This window comes from Sinocyclocheilus rhinocerous, unplaced genomic scaffold (genome assembly GCF_001515625.1).
Source record: "Sinocyclocheilus rhinocerous isolate Xijiao unplaced genomic scaffold, SAMN03320098_v1.1 scaffold299, whole genome shotgun sequence".
Classification (NCBI taxonomy): Eukaryota; Metazoa; Chordata; class Actinopteri; order Cypriniformes; family Cyprinidae; genus Sinocyclocheilus; species Sinocyclocheilus rhinocerous.
The window spans coordinates 1,060,263-1,077,757 of NW_015652998.1; the positions used below are offsets into that span (position 1 = coordinate 1,060,263).

Genomic DNA, 17,495 nt, shown 5'->3' on the forward strand with positions numbered 1-17,495 from the left:
AACGCGTTAAACTGACAGCCCTAATATATATATATATATATAAATAAAATAAAGATTAAATAATTTTTTTACTTTTTGTTCAACAAAATTATAAACCATTTAACATTTAAATAATAAAAAATATATAAATTCATAAAAATTTATAATTTTTTCTGAAAACAATCCTTTCTGTTGGGCCCTGCATTGTAGAAATACCTTATTCACCGACATACTGTATTTCTCACCCATGATAAATGTATTTCACCATGAGGCACTGACGTAATTTAAAAAGGATACAGCTCCATATATGAGGGAACACACACCATCTCTTTGGAAAAGTCCACTTTGCACGAAAGTCTGCACAAAAGCTTTTCATATTCACTGAGCGCATCAGTCAGATTCACACAATTACCCTGCAGGCAGAAAATAACATTAATAGGAATGAAAAACAGCAAAACTTGACAGTAAATTGAGCTACCTGCCCCCCTCACCTGTGTGAAGTACTTCCCACCAGGCCGCAGAACTCTAATGGAGAGGTCAAGGATGAGTCTCAAGAACTCCCATGTTGAATCTATAGAAAAATGCAGATCAAATGAATTGATTTAATATTTGTAAGGCTCAGTCAGAAATGCGTAGCTGCATATACAGTGCACTAACCTTCCTCAGGTGCTGTAGATATAGGGACAGCTGTCAAGTCATTTATGACGTAATCAAAGGTCCTCCCTTGCTCGGCAAACTTTTTAAGTACGGGAACACAGTCTTGTACCAATATCTGAAACAAAAAAATGGAAAAATTAGATCAAAATGAATGGTATTCATTCATTGTTAGCCAAAAAAAGCTGGAAGTTGCCCAGAGCTTGGGTAATTTCCCTCAACTGTCTACATTGCGCTTGTTTCAAAAGCAGGAAAGGGGCCTCATTGTAACTTCAAAGATAAAAATATGTTTAGCAACTTATAAATGAATGAGAATGTGTAATATAGTCTAATAAACACTTCCGTTCAAATGTTTGGGGCCAGTAGGAAAAAAATAATCAAAAGTGACCGTATAAACAAAAACAAAGTATATACAATGTCACAAAACATTTCTATTTCAAATAAATGCTGTTCTTTTGAACTTTCTATTCAGAGAATCATGACAAAAATGTTTCATGGTTTCTTCAAAAATATGAAGCAGCACAGCGGTTTTCAAAATGAATAATAATAAGAAAAGCTTCCCGAGCAGCAAATCAGCTGCTATATTAGAATGATTTCTGAAGTATCATGTGACTCTGAAGACTTGAGTAAGCTTTATCATCACAGAAACAATTTACATAATATAAAATATTTTCAAATAGAAAACAGTTATTTTAAATTTCACTAAAAATGCAGTCTTAGTGAGCATAAGAGGCTTCTTCCAAAAACATTTAAAAAAATCTTACCGACCCCAAACGTTTGAACAGTATAGTATCGTTTATAACAATTGATAACATTATAGTTATAAACTGAAGCTTGGCAGGTATGTTTAGAACTGGGACCGATATACATAAAAGCTTTAACTGATAAAATGTCACTGCACAGACAATTCAATTCTTACCTCATAACAATCTCCCTTCAAGTTATCTAACACATTCCCGCATGTCTTTCTCATGTGTTTCCTACATCCATCAATCACCAACTCGTCAATGTAAATATTTAATTAAGGAAAGTACATATCTAAAGTTACAAAATACTGACAGTTACAAAATATTACGTTGTGTTCCATTTAACTGCAGTCAAGCGTTAGCATAAAGGATATCTCAACCATGGTGATCATCTTTGGTTTGAGCTTCACCGCCTCATGGAGAATTCCACCGTCTCCTCCTCCCAGAATAAGTACCTCCTTCCCAGCATAGTGCTCTTTGCCGCTGCCCATAATGGCCTGAGTGTAGGGCAGATCACTTTCTGCCAGATCTGTCATTTGATCACACTAAATTACCATGTGTTCACATGACACAACAACCCCAAAATGAAACCAGTAAATAAACAAGACCCTTTTTACTTACTGACATCCCCATTAAGAATGAGCATATTGCCAAACTGCCGCGAGTGCAAGATTTTGATGTTCTGGTAGGCGGAATTCTTCTCGTACACAGCTTCATCGATATCGTACTCCATCAACCTGCCGTCAGCAGTGGGCCAGTATCGGTCAACATCACTGCCTCGAATCAGCGCAGGGAGTCTGACAGAACACATTCAGTTAAACAGACCAAAATAAAGTTCCACGAGAAGATACATGCTTGAAATGTCATGGGGGTGAGAACACAATGAAGGAATTTAATCTATGGCAACTGATTCAGAATGAAAATACCTCTTGATCCTTTGGATATTTCCATCCAGGAGAGCCTTCAGTTTCTTCTCCAGTGCATTCAGTAGCTACAAAGAAAACATCGTCTTAATTATGACCTTCTAAATAAAGAGAAACAGGAAGTAAACACATTCTGGAATGGTTGAATCACCCTCCTGGCTGATTTGATTAGAGGTCAGAATGCTGTACCATACAAAAAATTTTTTTCCAGCAAGCATGCATTAAATTGATCCAAATAAATGCTTCTGAATTTCTATTCATCTTAAAGGGTTAGTTAACCCCAAAATGAAAATTATGTAATTACTCACCCTCATGTCGTTCCAAACCCATAAGACCTTCGTTCATTTTCGGAACACGAATTAAGATATTTTTGATGAAACCGGAGAGCTATCTGACCATCCATAGACAGCAACGCAACTGTAATGTTCCCAGACAGAAACGTAGTAAATACATTGGTAAAACAGTCCATGTGACATCAGTGGCTCAACTTCAGTTTTGCGATGCTACGAGAATACTTTTTTTTGCACAAAGAAAACAAAAATAACAATTTACTCAACCATTCTTCTCCCTCGAGTTACGTCTTCCACCATTTTGGAGAGTACCCAAGAGCGTAATCGACGTAATCAGCGTTGTTTACGTTCGGGGGGAAAGCGCGTGCATGAACGTAATCTGCGTAATAAGCACTGTTTACGCTTAGGGGAAAGCGTGCGTATGCATTGTAATACTCTCTTTGCGCAAAAAAAGTATTCTCGTAGAATCGCAAAACTGAAGTTGAGCCACTGATGTCACATGGACTGTTTTACCGATGTCCTTTATACGTTTCTGGACCTGGGAACATTACAGTTGCGTTGTTGTCTATGGAGGGTCAGATAGCTTTCCGGTTTCATCAAAATGATCTTAATTTGTGTTCCGAAGATGAACGAAGGTCTTACGGGTTTGGAACGACATGAAGGCGAGTAATTAATGACAGAATTTTCATTCTGGGGTGAACTAACCCTTTAAATCTTATCTTATTGTATCACACTTTCTCTAAAATATTAAGCAGCATAATACTGATTTTCAGTACTGATAATAAAAAATGTTTCTTGAGTAGCAAATCAGCCTATTAGATTGACATCTGAAGGTTCATGTGACACTGAAGACTGGAGTAATGGCTGCTGAAAATTCAGCTTTACCTAATTACATTTAAAATGTATTAAAATAGAAAGCCGTTATTTTAAATTGCAATAATATTTCACAATATTACTGTTTTACCTGTATCTTTGATCAAATAAATGCAGCCTTGGTGAGCATAAGAGACTTCTTTCCAAAACAATTTTTGAATGATAATGCATAAATATAGACTTTAGGGTTTTCAGTAAAATGTGATTAAATGTAAAGATTGTGTCCTGTAGTTATCATGTGACAAAGAACAAGTGCAAATGACTCCGATATCCCAGTTTTAAAAGGTTGTTAATAAACTTAACAGTATTTTATTAGTATTTTTAAGATTAACATTAAGTTATCATGCATCTCTATCAGTCCTGATAGCACCTACATTCTGTTAACTCACATTGTCCACTTGCGCTACATCATCCCCTTCAAGAAACTGCAGGTCAAAGGTCACCAGACCATGGGAGTGCATTCGTAAGATGGCAAACCTGATTATAAGGGAAATTTAGAAGCACAATTAAAACCTCAAAACTGCAGTCAAACACTTTACCAAAAAGTAATGTGGCACTCAGTCCACAACAAAGCCCCAACAGCCGTGTTTACAGCGAGCCACACATAAAACAGGAAGTGAGCACAAAGCCTTTAGATCAGATGCACAAAGCCACTAAAATGACCCTGTGCTCTACTAAATGCTTTCCTTTGTTGCACAGAGGATGCACTTAACTGGTCAATCAATGGTCATCCTAAAGAGTGTCCGAACACAGGAGCACACCTGGTGTTTTCAGTGGGGTGTTTGTGTGGTCAGGCATCATTATTGTCAGTTAGCTAAAACATTACGCTTAGCTGTTACAGAGCAAAAATGAAAACTCCATGGAATGGACTGATCGAAAGGAAACTTCTCTTTTTTTCCTAGCTGATGAGTCATTGCTAAAAAAAAAAACTCTATATAATGAGAGGGCAATGCAAATTCAGGTCCCTTCTCCTTTCACCTAAACAAAACCTGTTGAAGAGTTTTTGAATACTGTGGCATGTTGCGAATGACACTGATGTTCTACTGAAGACATTTGAGGCAAAGCTGCTCACCTGCCATTCTTGCCGACAAAGGTTGCCAGATATCCGTGTCCCTCCGAGTCATGGACATTCTCTGTCATTTCCTGCTCTTGAAATATAGACTGCAGGCCACACACAGTCGCAGAGACATCAGCTAAACAGAGAGAGGGACAACAGACAGATTCATTTAACCTCTAACAAAGAATATCTTTTAACTGAACAGCTCATTTGCATATTTAATTATGTTTCTTAAATTACTCAAAGGTATAGTTCAGCCCAAAAACAAACTCTCATTTACACACCCTCATGTTGTATGACTTTTTCACTTGGTGACACATAAAAGAAAATATATTGAGAAATCTCAATTTATTTTTTTTATTTTTTACATGCAATAGAAGACAAATGCTTACAGGTTTGGAATGGCATGACATTTTTTTTTCTTTTTATTGGGGGGGGGGGGGTTTAACTCCGGTTCGCGCAGACAGGATGCGTCATCAGCGCGTTCACACATGCTGTGCAGACAGAGCGAGGATGGCAGACAAACATCAACAACCCGAACTTCCTTCCTGGTATTGTAGTACTTTTACTAACTGTGTTTTACTGAGAAAAAACAAGATTGTTGTTAAAAAGCTTTTTTCCAAAAGGTACATCTGGAAAAAGGGGGGGTCGTCTTATAATCAGGGTCGTCTTATATTCGGGCCAATACTACGCTCGCTTTGAACTGGATGACGGAATATCTGGTGATGTCCACTTCCCAGGGCGCTTATGGTCGAATAGAACAAACGTCGCACGTGACAGGAGATACATATGAAATGTGCAGGGGGGGGGGGACGACTGGAATTGGGAACCGCTGATGTAGCCTATTGTAGTAATGTTGTCTCTGGTATTCTGGTCTGTGAGCGTATATGCGTTTGGGGAGCGTGGCTTTGGACGGCGATTGCAGGAAGGTGGGACGTTCGCTTTCAGTGCTATCAGGCTAAAGTTAGCATTTTCCAAGATCTCCTACTGCACTTTTAAGTCACCATTCACTTTCACTGCATCTTTTCTACACTGAAAGTGTAGAAAAGTCAGATCGGTTTTGAACAGCATGACAGCGAATAAATAATTTTCATTTTTGAATAAAATACGTTTAATAATTGAATGAAATGGAATCAAATAAATTACATTTCGTAATTTCACCAAAATTATCATTTCATATGATAACTAATTTAATTGCAGGATTCAAATTGCGCTTGAATAAAAGGATAACTTGCAAAACAATCCATTTTAACCTAGTTAAGCTCATCTACACAAACAAGCAGATTCATATTGATTCCTATCCTATCCACAGTTTATAAAGTAGTGTGAATTGCAACATACAGATTTGCAGCCATAAATGTATCTAATATTAATCCAAAATCATAGTACATGATAGTCTGCACCTGTCACACTGATCACAAAACAGATATGGCATGTTTGTGTGTAATATCGAAGTATGATCGCTGCAGTATGCAAGCATGGAATACTCATCTTATCGGCTTGCGATATTATAAACCAGTGAAATAGAGGCACGGCTGTCATAGGTGAGACAAACAGAAAAAAATCCGTAGTTCAAAAATATATATATGTCATACGTACGGGACTAGTGCCTATAACGGGGTTACGCGCCGTTCATTCATAAAAATAGATAATATGCAAAAGGCAATATTTGAGTTAGTATGCGCCGCGGCTAATTCGTCTGGTAGTCAGTGCATATGTATGTTCATACATGAGCTTCATTCAAATACATGACACAGAGCAGACATTAGCCGCTGCTAACACCGCTATGCTACCCCCCAGAAGGTCAATTATCAGAGCAAACGTCAAGAGGACATGCACAACAAAAGAAGCCCTACAAATGCAATAATACATGCATCCCGTGGCCGTCTCAGCAATGCAGCAGTGGGACTGCAGCCTCGCTGCTATTATAGAGACAATAAATCGCTTACGGAGCAGTTGCGAGGAGGCCCGCATGTCTGCAGTGCAACACGAGCCCTCCTCTTCCTCTCCTCTTCATTCATTTCACTGAAATTTACCTGGCGCACGGAGCTTGAAGTCAAGGGTGTAATGTAGCACTGCCATGATGGGGTAAAGCCGTCTGCCATGCCTGGATGAGGCAGCCGGAGGTGAATCGGTGGAGAGTCTGTGGTGACAGAGGGAGAGACGGGCACGCCGGAGGGAGGTGTGTTATGTGCGCTGCGTCCGTCTGTCTCTTTCAAGTCGAGCTCGGAAGTGGGTGGTAGTGCTGGGGGGGTTGATTCAAATCAGCGAATGGAATCTTTTGAATCATTTCTTCACATAGATTTGTTCACCAACACCAAACCTTTTTAGTTGAGTTTTTAACAGGGGACACATGTACAGAACATAGACCCAGCTAAGACAGATTGTTCCCATTAATAAGAATGCCTTGGGAACGGTCTCTGCTAGTTCTTTTTCGTAACCCGCCAAAGCTAACCATTCAACAGGGAGGTTTCTTGTTTAGTGACAACTTAAAAATAGTCTACACAAAACGTTCTAGGTTTTGTTGTTAGAACCAAAAAATAACATTCCCATAACCAAAAATTGCTAGCTGGGTACATCTATTTACATACCTGTCAACCCTCCCGTTTTCCCCGGGATTCTCCTGTATTTTACCATTCTATCCCGCTATCATCCCGTTTAAATATTTTCCCGTATTTCTCCCGTATTTTTAATCTTTCTATAAAAAAAATCCCACTGGGTGTATTTTATATGTTTGCTACATTCGCTTCCGGTAAAACTCCCGTAATTTGTATGGGCCAAACCTCATTATATGCAATCACAACAAATTCCAAGGTTGTCCAGTTGCCAGATCTTGTATGAAACTCATCTTTCTCACACGATCGACGCATACAAATTTCAACCCATTTGTCCCTTCAACTTGGCAACCTACAGCCCAGTGATACTATTGATGTCTGTGCAGGGAGTACCGCGGGAAAGAAACAACGACTACTGTTAGAAATGGGAGAAGACTCAGGTGGTGCTCCAGTGAAAAAAACTAAATATACAAAATATGAGCGCTGCAAGTTTCAAAGTCAGGTGCTGCACTGCTGTGTTTACTGCGGTTACCGGGGAAACGGCTTTATTCCTGGCGAAAAGCGCCACCTGCTGGCAGAGAATACATTTGCATTTTTCAATAAGCCCTTCTGCTCTTTTAGACCAAAGCCAAAAACGACCCTTATTTTTACGCAGAAAACATGCAGTTGTAAATGTGAACTGGTGGATCAACAAGAAGATAATGAATTATAAAACTTATTTAATTAAAAATTATTTTTTCCATTCATGGTGTCATCTGGGACTTAATCAGCTAAAGTCATTTTGTCAACAGCTGGCACTTAGACTGAAAAATAATAGTAACGCCCTTATGTCATTTTAATTGTGTTTATCCTTATGTAGGATGAATAATTATCATCTTTCTCCCTCTTTCTTGTGAACAAGATTGAGTCACTGAGCAAATAATCAGTTCGGTTATTCAGACTAAGCACTCGAATGCTATTTGCTCATGCTGTAGGCTATCCATACGTTTTTAAGAATTACTCTTTGAATTATTAAGAGCATTTTGTCTTTTGTTTTTGAACTATTTTTGAATACAGCCTAGCTGCAAATACGTTGACAGTAGGCCTAGTTATCATGCCGTTAACTGAAAACTGAAACGTAAACTAAAGGCAGAATGTGGGCTCGTAGGGAATGAACATATTCCGGACATTGAAGTGAACGCCAATGATTCGTTCAATAAAAGGATTCGTTCAATAACATCGATTCGTGGGTAGAGTGGCCCTGAAGCGCCCAAGCCCGGTTTCACACGTGTAGCGCAATCCATGAAAATTAATTACAGCATATTCTCCAGGGTGCAGCGTTGGGTTATCAGATGAAATGAATGCGTATTTTGTGAATTATTTTTCCTAACTGATAGTAGTAGATGAATTGCAAGTGTTTTCCCCATCTAACGTTATACACTTTCAAGTAGGGAGAACATTCACATGTTCTCTATGAACTTGAAATGTTGAACAGAAATCAGTGCATTTAACATTTTATGACTATTTGTTGCCTTCCATATTGTGGCAGTTTCAGATGGTAATAATACTCAGGGGCGGTTCTAGAGGGGGACCAGTGCCCCCCTGCCAACAAGCTTGCCCCCCCCCTAAATTTGGAATCATATCACACCAAACAATTTTGGGTGAAATGCGCAGTTTGTCCTGTAAACTATGCATATAAAAAAAGAAAAACATCACCAGCAGCTAAATTAAAATCTGCGTTCGCTGGCTGGCACAGAGCCAGAGACACGCACGTTTTTAAAGCGCTGCGCATTATAACCAATCCCATACTATTATGTTGAGTTTATGAATACAAAGACCAATCAGAGGCGTTCAGATGAGTCACCGCTGAAACACGCTGTTTCGTCACTGCGCGCGCTGGCTGACTGAAATCTCTGGCTAATTATCTCATCAGAAACAACAAAGTGAAGATGTACGAATGTAAGTAAGATATTAATTTTACAGTGTAAACAGCTTTAGAGATTATTATGGGAGTTTTTGAGAGTGCTTGAATTCGCTGGACTGAAGAAGAAAATGTTCTTTGATAGTGTAAACGTTCTTTGCTCTCTTTTTGTACAATGAAAGTGTTATAGGCTAATTAGTAACTTACTATGTTTTTATTAACTTCACATTAAATACAAAGTCAGTCGTATTAAATATATTTAATAGTATGACACTATATCTGGTACTTAAGTAAAAAGACGAATTTTTATGCAAAGTTAATAGATTAATACTATTAGGCTACTTTATTGGAGAACTAACATAATCTATAAAGGTGCGAAATGCATTTACTTGCACATATTTGAGAATCAAGATATTTCATGATATATTTTGGGAATAAAAAAATTAAAAAAAAACCCTGCTGAATAAAACATGGTTATATGTAATGGTTTTACTGGCATTTTTAATGGTTTTAATGGTTAAAAATTGATTGTTTGTAATGTTATTTGTTGTGGAAATCATTACAATTTTCTGATGGTTTTATAGTTTTTTTTGTTTTGTTTTTTTCAGTAGAGATATAAGCCTTTATCTGTTTGTGGCTGCTGTGTGTCATATGACATATTTTAGTTGACATTGTTATAGATTACATCTGGATTGCAGTGATACATGACATGGTGAAAAATTACTGAATGAATAATAGGCTACTTAAAGTAGTTTAAGATGAATTTTAAAATTGTGCCCCCTAAAAGCACAAGTGTTCCCGGTCTGCCCCCCCAGTTACTGTGGTCTAGAACCACCCCTGATAATACTATAAAATATTGATGTAGATAGAACAATGTGACTGAATGATTACAATATTAATTCCAGGGTTTTTAAGGTTCTCCAAAAGATTTCAAAGAATATCATGGTAGATGTGCAAAAAAAACCATGGTAGTACCATGGTAATTTGATTTAGCATGAATCTCAATACTTTACTCTTACTACAGAACAAAACTGTTCAGTTCTGGTTTTCTGTTTGTGTCATCCAAGGGCAGACAGTACTCAGATTTTAATGAAAACCACTCTCACCCCACTCTCAATAAGAGTGCCCTCATTTCAGCCGTTATATCATTTCCCTCATAATGCTGGCTTTAATCCAAGCATTTTAATTGCCAACTGAACTAGAATGAGTAGCACGTTTTTTGGCCATGTGCCTGTGATCTAACCAGAGAATAAATATAGGTTACTGTAAGTACAACCCAGCTGTCATCATCAGTATATTAACTTCAGATGATTATGCAGTGATTTAAGATATTACACAAATCCTAAACATTGTGGAAAATTATGTTCCATCTGTTGTCATCTATAATTTAGAAATAATGTAACCGAATCCATTGGACTGTCCTGATGGCCCAACCCTCCAAATACTGTATATAACCATAAAAATAAATAAAAAATCTCACACATGGGGTACCAAACAAGTACTTAATTGTACTTAAGATAGTCAAAACATCAAACAATTTATTGATAAAATTACTTTTTTGGAGATACTAGAACACTGGCACTTTCACATGAAAGTTTCATTTTGTTAAAGATCTTTCAGGAACACATGAAAAGGAATTTACGCTTGCAGTTATCTTCAGATAACACATATTTGAGCATACAAAACAATGTACAAACATCTCAATAAATATCATGCTTACAAAAATAGACAGTGTTAAACTAATCGTTTTAGTTCAACATTATTGCAAGAACCTTGCTGCTAGGGTGCAAACGGTCAGAATATTACAACATACATTATATAAAACAAACATTTCAACGGCTTTCAACACTCACCCCTCACACAGACACGCAATCATTGCATCCTGTCAATCCTTCTCTTACACTCATAGTTACATTTACCATTGATAAATGTTAGTTTCAGTGAAGCTGGAATTAACACTCTCAGCTAAGACACATCACAGACAAAAAATCTATTAACCAGACAATGGCCATGCAAATCAGATTTAGAACAAAATAATTTCTATATCAGTAGTTTTATTCTTTCCCTGTGTTTTTTTTTTTCAGTCATGACAGACTACTGTAGGGTAGAGTTCATTGGAAGTGCAGTTATTTTGTCTCTGATGGAGGCCAAAGTCATTATTACAAACACAAATAATTCAAGAGAAAAGAACTTTACATACAAAATAATGCAATATTAGCATGTGCAATAACATAAAGCAAAGAAAGTCAGTGCAACGAGAGGAAAATCATGAATGCTGCAACAAAAAAAAGAGTAAAAGAGTGAGAAATATTTCTTAGGAAAGACGTAGATGTTTGATAAGAGACTAAGAAGAACCCTCCAGGGAAAGAGAGCGAATCTTTTTTTAGCAGATATGGCTGAAATGACTGGTGCTGTGCCCTGCTGTGTCTCTGCATCTCTGGCTACACATCCCGATGGATGATCTTAGTCTCTGCCTCTTGAAATGGGATGTCCTGTCAAAACAAGACACCACGATTAATGATGTGTATTCAATTATGCAACACACGCCTATGATCATAAGACATAAAAATAAGACATTTTTTTAAGGCTGAAAGCACAGACAGATTTTTTGTTTAAAGCTGCCAAGCAGAAGCTTCATGGCATCTTTCAAAAAATATTTGCATCTTTGATTATAACGTAAAAAAATAAAAATGTTTATCTTTGATCGGTTTAATTAAATTTGACCCACTGAAGATCACTTGCTTTAAAATGAATATTATGTCATCTACCAATGCACATGCCACTCGGACATTAAAAAGACTTTTTTTCTGTGGAAGACAAAAGGGTTTTTCCCCATATAGCTAAATTGCCTCATGATGTCTGGCTGTCAGGTTCAGATTTTGATTGGTATATTTAAAAAACTGGGAACACTTTATGAAATGGTTTAATTTGTTAACATTAGTAAATGCATTAGAAATCATGAGCTAAGAATGAACATTTTAAAAGCATTTAATAATCTAGTTTTTAAAATATACTGTACTATTATTCATTTTTGTTCATAATACTTTAATTAAAATTAACTAACTTAAAATGTTAAAGAAATTTCAGACTGTGATTAGTTTATTAAAAAATGTTTTTGTTCAGCAAGGATGCATTAAACTGATCAAAAGTTACAGCAAAGACATTTATAATGTTACAAAAGATTTGTATTTCAAATAAATGCTGTTGATTTGAACTTTCTATTCACCAAAATAATCATGGGGGGGAAAAAAACATGATTTCAACAAAAATATTAATCAGCACAACTGTTTTCAACATTAATAAAATGTTTATTGAGCAGCAAATAATTTTATTAGAATGGTTTCTGAAGGATCATGCGACACTGAAGACTGGAGTAATGATGCTGAGTAATTCAGTTTTGCCATCACAGGAATACATTGCATTTAAAAATGTATTCAATTAGAAAATACAGTTATTTTCATTTGTAGCAATATAAATTTGTTAGATCAAATAAATACGGCTTTGGCTACAAAAAGTGACAAAAAAAAAAAAGAAAAATCCCCAAACTTTTAAATGGTAGTGTATAAATGCTAGGTTAGGATTTTGGGATTTAAAAAACGGTATCCACAATCTAATACATCTTACACTTATGCAATGAACTATGTTTTTGTGGACATCAACCGCTAAAAGCTGTACCTTGAATGAGTTTTGAAGGATTCGCAGGCGGTGCAGCTTTTCATTAAGTAACGGATCATTGCAGCGGCGGACGAATGATCGCTTGTACTCTAATCGAGAAGAGGACCTGTACTCATTGACGGGTAATAGACTAGTCCTCTCCAGAGCCCTATACAAATACCCCAATGAGTCAGCCTGGTGCCTGCGCTCCCGCTCTGGACCTACAGAGGGCAGTGAACAGTTACTTACAATGACACCAGAATTTTCACCACAACTGAAATGTTTTACGATTAAAAAAATGCCCAAGTAATAACAGTCCAATAATAAAAAAAAAAGTCCAATAACCATCGTAAAGCATGTAAATACATTAATATGGTACTATATGCATGTTTAAAATACAACACTCAGGTTATACAGTATATAACAGGAATTCTCAGCTCTGTCTTTTCATCAAGCTCTGTCTTTTCGGGTTGAAAACCCTTGCTATAGTACAACACAACAGAATTAGTGTTTATTGTAATGATCATATTAGCTGTTTGCATTAAGGAGTTACACTTCAGAATGACTATCAGGAATCCCAGGGTGGAAAAAAAGAGAGAGAGAGAGAGAACGGCCCTAAAGCCAAATTCCTCTGTTCCATCCTGAGACGACATTAACACGGACTGAAGGGACTCCTCCTCGTGTGCTTTGAGGGACAGTTTAGTTCTGAGGAATGGTGAATGTGTGGAACAGAAAGGAGGGATGAAAAAGGATAGACAGGGATGAGAGCTGTCACGTTGGATTAGAAGGACTGCACCTAATATGAGGCTATTGGAGGTCTTAAGGGAGATGGGTATTCAGCTGAGATTTGCAGCTACAGTGCATCTGAATCAAGCAGCAATATGTTCATCATTACAGGCTACAAATACAAATTACTGGAGCACTGAAGCAAAATGCAGCATCCTCTGAATGACATTTTGCAAAAAAAAATAAAAAATCTATCATGATACCTAATAAAAAGCAATGTAACGTGAGTAGAGATATTGCCAGGTTGCTATCAAGCCATTCTCAAAACTACAGAAGTGCAGAATCGTGATTCTCATTGTGACTGTAATGCCTTCTAGTAAATTACAATCAATATTATAAAAAAAAGATAATAATAAAATATTAATGCTGAATAAAATATTATTATTATTATATTAATATTCTTATTAATACTGTATTAAAATAATTATCTGTTAAGATAATCGATATCAGATTAATTATTAATCGTTATTATTAACAAAATTATTATTACTATTAAATAATAAACAAGATGCATTTTCAAATAATAACAATAATAAAAATATTAATACTGAATAAAATATTTGTATTATTATTCAAATAATATTCTTATTAATACAGAATTAAAATAATAATCTGTTAAAATAATCAGTATCAGATTAATTATTAATAATGATAAATGATTCACAAAAGTATTATTAATAATAATAAAGTATTATTATTAATCATAAAAAATATTATTATTATTATTGTTATTATTAATAACATATTTATCTTAAAATATTAAGCAGAACTAAAACCAATTCGGCATATTGATAAAAAAAATATGAAATATTGTGGATAAATTATGAATAATTATACATCACAATAGTTATAATAATATTCTGATTCTGATTATTATAATAATTAAAATATTATTAATGTTCAAAATGCATATTGCTTGATCACTATTAAAACATCAAAAACGTAAACAATATCTTGGTTATTATTATCATTATTATTATAGTATTCATAAAATGTATTCAAAATGCATATCAGTTTACCACTATCAAAAACATGTTTGAAACTTAAGGGAAATCAACAATGTCATGATAAACAGGCACACCTTAATAAAACTACTCACATACATTTGCCTACACATGCTAACCCACCCACTAACTTGCCTCTGCATATCTGGTCAAAGTTAGTTCTCAGCTTCCTGACCTGTGTCTCTGGCATGGGCCCGGCCCAGGTGGTAGCGCTGTGCATCTGCGTGTTCAGCTGCATTGGTGGCAGCCAGGATGGCATGAAGACCACTGTCACGGGGCAAGGTGAAACTGCGGTGCTTGCTTCCTACTCCACCACCTTCTAAACCTTCTACTCTTCCTATAGCTGTGATGGGCTTTTGGCTGGGCTGGGTGGGTGTAGTGGGCGGGATGTAGTGTTCTGGAGGCAGCCCGTGCTGGGCGGGGAGCGTCGACTGGCGGCGGAGCTCGACGGGCATGGCTCGACTGGGGTCGACGAACACGGAGTCATCCAACGGCAGAGTCTGGAGGAAATGGAGGCCAGAGCTGGTGAGGGGTGTCTCGATGAGGTCCTGCCATGAACGCCGCTGGTTAGCAGACTTTCGGCCAGGGGAGCTGGCGCTGCTCACGCTGCCCCCCTGTGTCTCGGAGAGGGGGGATCGGGACTGGATGGTCTCTGCGGAGGGTGGGCGGATGTGTTGAGACTCCTGGAACGGACTTGCCTGTAACACAGAGGGTGGGACAACATGCACGGTAGTTGGTAGTCTGTATATTTTACGACTTTTATAGTTTGGTGCAACAAGAACCATAAATCCAGAACAAAGGACAACTATAGCAAGAGGGGCATTTATATCCCTGTTTTCCATTTTCTCTGCTGTCTTCTTTTACAAGCTCACCGCTGTCACCCTTAGTTATGCTCTGCCTGAATAAAACGATCTAAGACAGCAACACATTACGCACACACAACACTCCCTCTTAGGATTATGGGACTGATTTGTGTCTCCTTCATTAAGATTACGGAGGGCTGGAGTCAGAAGACCACTTTTAAAAAAGTGCCTTTTGACTAAATTTACAGAGGCCACAATCATCCCCTGGGTCTAAATAATTAATGTGTCCTTCATCTCCATTCTATCCACCCCTTCACACCTCATTCTTCATCCTGCTCTCCCTCCCTCTTTGCCCTTCTCTTGTCTTTCTGCATTGTTTCCCCTCATTTGTTTCCTTCATTCTTAGTTTTATTTATGCAGAATACACTACTGTTCAAAAGTTTGGGGTCAGTCATTTTTTTAAAATAAATTAAAACTTTTATTCAGCAAGGGTGCATTCAATTGATCAAAACTGACAGTAAAGACATTTATAATGTTACAAATGATTTCTATTTTAAATAACTGCTGCTCTTTTGAACTTCTATTGATCAAAGAATAAAAAAAAGTACATTACTGTTTGTCAGACTTGAAGAACCTCAGACACTTTGATCTTCTGAGATACAAACAATACAAACACAGTGTATTAACAACATACAGACATCTGTTTCCACATCTCACTGAGAGAAGATGCAGGAAAACAGTCATGTTTGGTATCATTTGAATTGTCTCCGTGTGACTGGTACAATGGTCTCAATCTTACAATAAGTAGACTAAAAGGTAAAACAGATCCTAAGAGTTCAGAGATATGTTGCTTACTGTAGTGGGTGTGCCATTCCCCAGTGTCTTTCATGCAAATTACTATCTGTCCCCATACTATCTGTGAGCATAAGAGACTTCAAAAACATTAAAGGGGTCATATGATGTTGCTAAAAAGAACATTATTTTGTGTATTTTGACAGGCTTAGCGAAGCATGAAGGCATCTTCTCACCATGATCCTGTCGAATACTCTTCTGCTCCGAGTGAGCTGTTGCCGCCATGTTCAGTCGACTGAGCCACCTGCGAGCAAACAAAAAAACAAAACAAAAGTTACCTGGGGAGCTCTTCACACTGCTGAAATGCAGAGATGAAATAGTCTTTCGGGATGTCGCTAAAATTAGTAGTTTTGATCAGCTCATGGAACATTAAATGAGATGCGGGAACCTGACTAGAGCATTCAGGAATTGATAATGTTTCAGATTACATTATGAGTCTTTTTTGCTTCTATAGGCATGCTGGAAAGTTTATTTTCATCTTACCTGTTCATATCATCCATGTTGTCCGCAGCAAAGTAGAAGCTCTTGATTTTAGGATGGCAAGCCTTAAAAGCACTGAAAACAGGCAAGAGACACAAAGTCAGCATTGTATGCAAAGCTGCATTAAAGTTTTTTATGAGAACTGTTAGTTTTTATGTTTTATATGAGAACTGTTTTACTTCTAGTTTATTCTACTACTCACAACTTTTTGCGACATTCGTTGGCCTGATCAATGTTGAACTCAGGCAGGCTGACAAAGCCCTCTGCCTTCTCATCCTGAGAAAGAACAGAGATGAAAAACTGAGATATACTGATGTGTTCTGGGTAAGCAGGGAGTTTATGTAGGCAGTCTAATGGGCCATTTTGTGCTTTCATCATGCAGATGAATGACCTCGTGCCCTCACCTCTTCATTGGTGTACCAATATAGGCAGGCATCTTTTAGCACAACCCAGTACTTCTTCCATTTCTGAGAGAAGTAACTCTTTGCATCCTTCTTCTTCCAGAGCCAGCCCTCACAATCACCCTGACCCAAGTCCCTGCAGGAGATTCGCCGCTTACTAATGGAGGGCAGGGATCCAGCTGAGAAGGACAAAGAGAGAGAGCAGAGACATCAGCGTGGGCAATATAAATGAAAAGACTGGCAGAAATAGTATCAAAACAGTGGCTTTTTGATGTACTGCCATATAATGGCAGAGAAATGTCTTGACATAACAATTATTCAGAGTGAGAATGCGTGATTGGATTTGTGTAGGAAAAAAATAACTGCACTGCAAAAATCTTTTCTCAATCAGTATTTTGAGCATATATAATATATATATATATATATATATACTGTATATATATATACACAACATACAAAATTCAGAAAGATTCTGAAAAACAGTTCTTAAAATGACATTTTACTTTAAATGGATTCAAAATGACATTTTATTTCATTA

At 37.1% G+C, this 17,495-nt stretch overlaps 2 protein-coding genes across 2 annotated transcripts in view; both read right to left on the reverse strand.

Annotated features, from left to right (window-relative positions):
• Nucleotides 1-6,785, reverse strand: part of LOC107715334 (spermine synthase-like) — a 25,667-nt gene extending 18,882 nt beyond the window's left edge. The window contains exons 1-10 of the mRNA XM_016521431.1: nt 6,559-6,785; nt 4,538-4,658; nt 3,855-3,942; nt 2,306-2,370; nt 2,001-2,176; nt 1,754-1,908; nt 1,553-1,642; nt 637-751; nt 471-550; nt 277-392 (exon numbers count right to left, since the gene is read on the reverse strand). Of these exons, the coding sequence (XP_016376917.1) occupies nt 277-392; nt 471-550; nt 637-751; nt 1,553-1,642; nt 1,754-1,908; nt 2,001-2,176; nt 2,306-2,370; nt 3,855-3,942; nt 4,538-4,658; nt 6,559-6,604 (1,052 nt within the window). The 5' untranslated portion in view covers nt 6,605-6,785. The remainder of the gene's footprint in view (nt 1-276; nt 393-470; nt 551-636; nt 752-1,552; nt 1,643-1,753; nt 1,909-2,000; nt 2,177-2,305; nt 2,371-3,854; nt 3,943-4,537; nt 4,659-6,558) is intronic.
• A 4,262-nt stretch (nt 6,786-11,047) lies between these two features.
• Nucleotides 11,048-17,495, reverse strand: part of LOC107715253 (connector enhancer of kinase suppressor of ras 2-like) — a 33,567-nt gene continuing 27,119 nt past the window's right edge. The window contains exons 15-22 of the mRNA XM_016521337.1: nt 16,961-17,136; nt 16,759-16,832; nt 16,560-16,631; nt 16,253-16,320; nt 16,080-16,140; nt 14,597-15,252; nt 12,653-12,852; nt 11,048-11,469 (exon numbers count right to left, since the gene is read on the reverse strand). Of these exons, the coding sequence (XP_016376823.1) occupies nt 11,419-11,469; nt 12,653-12,852; nt 14,597-15,252; nt 16,080-16,140; nt 16,253-16,320; nt 16,560-16,631; nt 16,759-16,832; nt 16,961-17,136 (1,358 nt within the window). The 3' untranslated portion in view covers nt 11,048-11,418. The remainder of the gene's footprint in view (nt 11,470-12,652; nt 12,853-14,596; nt 15,253-16,079; nt 16,141-16,252; nt 16,321-16,559; nt 16,632-16,758; nt 16,833-16,960; nt 17,137-17,495) is intronic.